The sequence below is a fragment of the Drosophila miranda genome (assembly GCF_003369915.1).
Source record: "Drosophila miranda strain MSH22 chromosome Y unlocalized genomic scaffold, D.miranda_PacBio2.1 Contig_Y2_pilon, whole genome shotgun sequence".
Classification (NCBI taxonomy): domain Eukaryota; kingdom Metazoa; phylum Arthropoda; class Insecta; order Diptera; family Drosophilidae; genus Drosophila; species Drosophila miranda.
In genome coordinates this window covers 20,570,691-20,575,062 of record NW_022881614.1, presented here as the reverse complement: position 1 = coordinate 20,575,062, position 4,372 = coordinate 20,570,691, and the positions used below count along the sequence as shown (strand labels likewise).

At 54.1% G+C, this 4,372-nt stretch overlaps 1 protein-coding gene and 1 pseudogene across 1 annotated transcript; both read right to left on the bottom strand.

The window, feature by feature from the left end:
- Positions 1 to 221: 221 nt before the first annotated feature.
- LOC117193849 lies at positions 222 to 1,274 on the bottom strand. Its single transcript, XM_033398549.1, has one exon. The coding sequence runs from the start codon at positions 1,272 to 1,274 to the stop codon at positions 222 to 224; it is 1,053 nt and encodes a 350-aa protein (XP_033254440.1).
- Positions 1,275 to 1,835: 561 nt separating this feature from the next.
- Positions 1,836 to 3,746, bottom strand: LOC117185864 (annotated as a pseudogene).
- Between the last annotated feature and the right edge of the window lie 626 nt (positions 3,747 to 4,372).

Below are 4,372 nucleotides of genomic sequence, written 5' to 3'. Positions count from 1 at the left end.
TCATTCGTGTTGCATGCCTGCAGGCGCTCGGGAAAATTGCTGGCGACTTGGCTGGCAAATGTTTTGGAAATATCTCGAGTGCTATTTATTTTGAAGCGGCAGTCAGCGGGGTAGTTTTATGCCTTTGCGGGGAGGGGTAAGCCAAAGAAGAACTGAAAATAAAATCCAAGTCGGAATCAGATACCCTCCTCGGTTCGTACAATCAATCCAGGAGCTTACCTTCACACCTGAGGGGACGCTTTTTTCCCCCTGGCAAGGAGGTGGACCAAGAGCTCCCCCACCAGAGAGACGAAGCCAAGGCCCAGTCCCGTGAACATCATGTAGAAGGGCATGGAGAAGAAGTCCAAGGCCAGTGGCTGGGCACGGTACTCCTCGGATCTGATGAGACCGAGGTAGCCGATGCGGATCGTCTCCCTGTTGGTGTCGTGGGCCAGCTTCTCCAGGAGTCCACTATTGAAGCAGTTGAGCAGCGTCTCGCCGAGCTTCTGCTTCAGCAGCCACTGGCGGCGCATGGGGAACTTCTTCATGAACTGCTGCTGGAAGTTGAACAGCACTATGCGGTCGCTGTGGGCCAGATACGCGTAATCTGTGTCGAAGACGGCCCGATGCCGCGTAATAAAGTCGTAGGGCACCACGCGCGTGATGTTCCAAAGGATGTCGGGGAAGTCGTAGGTCTGCAGCACGGTCTTGTCGTAGTCTCCGATGATGAAGGTGATGTTCTGCTGGACCAGCTCCTCGAAAGTGTTGATCTGCGGCTCGTACAGACCCGTGGCCAGGATGCTGCCCAAGGCGGCCAGGTAGAAGTTGGAGCAGATGAAGCCGGTAAAGACGAGCGTGAGGTACAGGACGACCCCCACCAGGCCCCTGAACTCGCCCAGCTGGAAGCCCGAGAAGAGCAGACTCTTCAGGGCGTCCAGGACGAACTTCCCGTAGCGAATGGTTCCCCGTTGAAGCCAGTACACGAGGCTCCCGACGCTGGGGAGCAGCACCAAGTAGGCGGCCACAGTCATCCACATGGTGGGGCTGTAGGGGGCCACAGTGTAGATGACCTTGGACCTGGGCGGCGAGTTTGGTATCAGAATGTAGCCGTACAGATACGTGTAGCTGGCCGTGAAGCTCGAAATATTGCTGTACGCCAGTAGATCCCCGCATATATCCACCTGCTGGAGATGCAGCAGCTTCAGGCAATCGTTGGCCGAGTAAACCCGGTAGTGGGGTGTGAGCACCGGCACAAACGTGACCCTGCGATGGGCCAGGAACTGACGCAGCAGCATTAACGCATAGCCGTCATATACTCCGTGTTCTGGGTAGACCAGACTCCGGGGCGGATTATTGTACAGGGCCACGCGCACCAACCCATAGATAGTGGCTCACGTTCGGCCTGCCGAGTCGCTGCTGTGGAAAGTCCTCGCTGGTGTACAGGGTACCTTTCTCCATGGCCGTTCCGTTGTACACCAGGACATTTCGATAGCCCTGGCTCCACAATCCCGCGAGCAGGGCCTGCCGCTCGGTTGGCGCTGCCGCTGAGAAGAATGCTGGGGACAGTGCTTCTGATCGCGTCGTACAGATCGTTGGGTTGCGTGTGCTCCAAGTAGATTATATTGGTTCTGCACTGCAGTCCCCAATTGAGCTCTGAAATGATGGCTGAGAGCTCTGGCAGTTCCAGGCGACAGTCTGGAACGCTGAGAAGCAGAAAGATCAAGAGGCCACGCCCACACCTGGCTGCAAGTGCAAGATAGTCCTTCAGAATAAACCTTCGACGGCAAAAGACACCTGCGATGCTTTGCTGCCAGAAGGGGCTAAAAATAAAAGGAAATCAATGTAAAGTTCATTCATCGATTGAGGAGGGCACTTAAGGGGTAGCCTCTGAGTTTATTGGTTTATTTTCAACGATTAAAACAGTAATTACTACTCTGTGCTTTACTTCTAGCCAACAAGAATGTGCTGAAACATGCCACAACAAACATCAAACAAAATTAAAGGAGCAGCATCTTGCAGCATCTTCATCATCTGCATTTAGACTTGCGGTCGGGAGCGGCACATGCGCCAGGCCGTCAACTCGATGACAAAACTGATGAATGCCAGGCCGAGGGCTAGGGCGATGGCGGGCATGACGAAATAATCGAGGTCCAGCGGCTTCGCCTCCAAGTGCTCCGTTATGAGGTAATGCAGGTGTGCCACGCTCATCGCCTCGTTGTTGGCATCCTCGGACAGTTTCCGCGTAAGTCCGCTCTCAAAGGCATGGTACCAGGCAGTGCTGAGGTGCTCCTTGAGGAACCACCTCTTGCGCATGGGAATGTCGGTGAACAGGAATGCAAAGTTGACGGGTATCCGACGAAGCACGTAGGCGTAGCTCTGGTCGAAGCGGTTTCGATGGTAAAGCAACGTCTCAAATGTCACCGTCTGAACGACGGACCACAGCACCTCCGGCATGTTGTACTTTGCGAACAGAATTCGATCGTAGGGGTCCACCAGCAGGTGTTGCTCGCCACCAGCTGCTCGAAGGTGTTGATCTGTGGCTCGAACACCTCCGAGATAAGCATGCTCTTCAGCAGTCCCAGGTACATGGTGGAGTACACAAAGCCGGTCATGAAGATCACTCCAAAGAGTATGTAGCGCTCGCGTCCCCGAATCGATCGCAGACTGAAGCCGCTGAAGAGCAGCGAACTGAACACCCCCAAGAGATACTTGCTGAAGTCCCACCGTCGGTGCTGCTGCCAGTGGATGCAGCTCAGGAAGCCGACGATCAGGATGACATAGGTCACCAGGCACAGCCAGACACTGATCTGGAACGGAGCCTCCAAACAGCGGTACGAAAGCAACGGCTTTGCGTGGGCCACCATCACATTGGCATAGGCGATTCTGAAGCCATACGTGAGGCTGAACATCTCCGGATTGGCCGCCAGAGAGTCTGCGCAAAGGTCCACCGTCTCGTTCCTGAGGGCAAGGGTACAGTTCCCGGGCGAATCGCTTGGGGTCTGAACGAAGGTGGCATTCCTCGAGTCCAGAAAGGCGCGCACGAACCGCATGTAAAAGCCCGCGTAGATCATCCTGCCCCAAGAGTTCACGTACATGAAGCTGCGCGGCACGTTCTTATAGGCCGCCACTCGGACCGGGTAGCCGTGCAGGTCCCGCATGGAGGCCCTGTGCTGCAGGTTCTGCTCCACAGTAGTGGGGTCTATCCGAACTTTGGGAAACAGCGTTTTCCCATAGACGCCGCCATTCGGGGTGGTGTGAAGCAAAAGGCGGACGTAGCCCAGCTCAAAGGCATGTTGCACGTAGGCCAGCCACATTCCCGATCGATTTGCCTGTCGATGACGATGAGAAAGTCGGCATTCTGGAAGCGGAGATCCAGTGTGCGCAATAGATCGTATGGCGGCTCAGTGCTGATCACAACAAAGAGCTGGCTACCGTCTCCTATATGACGCTGCAGACGAGAAGAGTTGACGGCCGCCGCCGAGGTGTAGATCATTCTGGTGATCCCCGCTGTGCGAAGGCATTCGGACTCGTAATTGATCAGTTTTTGGTGTTCGTTGCAGTACAAAATGTTTGTGGAGATCCGCAGGTGATCGTTCAGCTTGCCTATGATATGGGACAGACCTACACTGGCGATCACATCGCCCTGAGGGATCAGGAACAGCAGTAGAGTCGGGCATGATCTGTAAGACATAGAAATGGGATAGCTGTTGATGAGGGGAGTTTAAGGATAGTGATGGGGGGTGGCAGTGACAAAGCAAGGATACTGTGGGAAGGGGGCAATTAGAATATCTACGATAATCGTGGAATCTGAAGCCAGTCTTGATAGTTTCCGCTTTTACACTCACACGCAGTTTTAGATTCAATTAGATACCAGATACCAGACTTTGTCTAATCGGCTCAATCCCCAGTCTAAGCCCCAGCCCAAGCTCATAAATATTCCATTCCACCTGATTGAGTCTGGGGCAATTAACACTCGCCGCCACCCACTCACAGATCCCCATGGGTAAACGGGGGGGTGGGGGCGGGGTAGAGCAGGTGCTGGTATTTATCTTAATCATTCTCACGCATATGCAAATGTAAATTGCCGGTTCCCTTTCCCTTCGACTCTCCACTGGATTCCCAGCCCAAAGTGCGGTAGACAGTGTCAATATTTTCGCGCAGAGACAATGGAAAAGTCACGGGTAGCTGCACCTATGTCTTGGGCACAAGTGGCGCCATTTTGGAGCTCACAACCATAAATAGACAGCCTCCAATCAGAGGCAGAGCCTGACCCATTCCCATCTTCCTCTTTCTCCTGTCTCTTGCTGATTTGTGGTGCCTGATTAACGGTTGTCAGGCTCTGCAATGGCTAACTACTGTATTTGCCGCATCCGCATGACTGGCCCCAGTTATG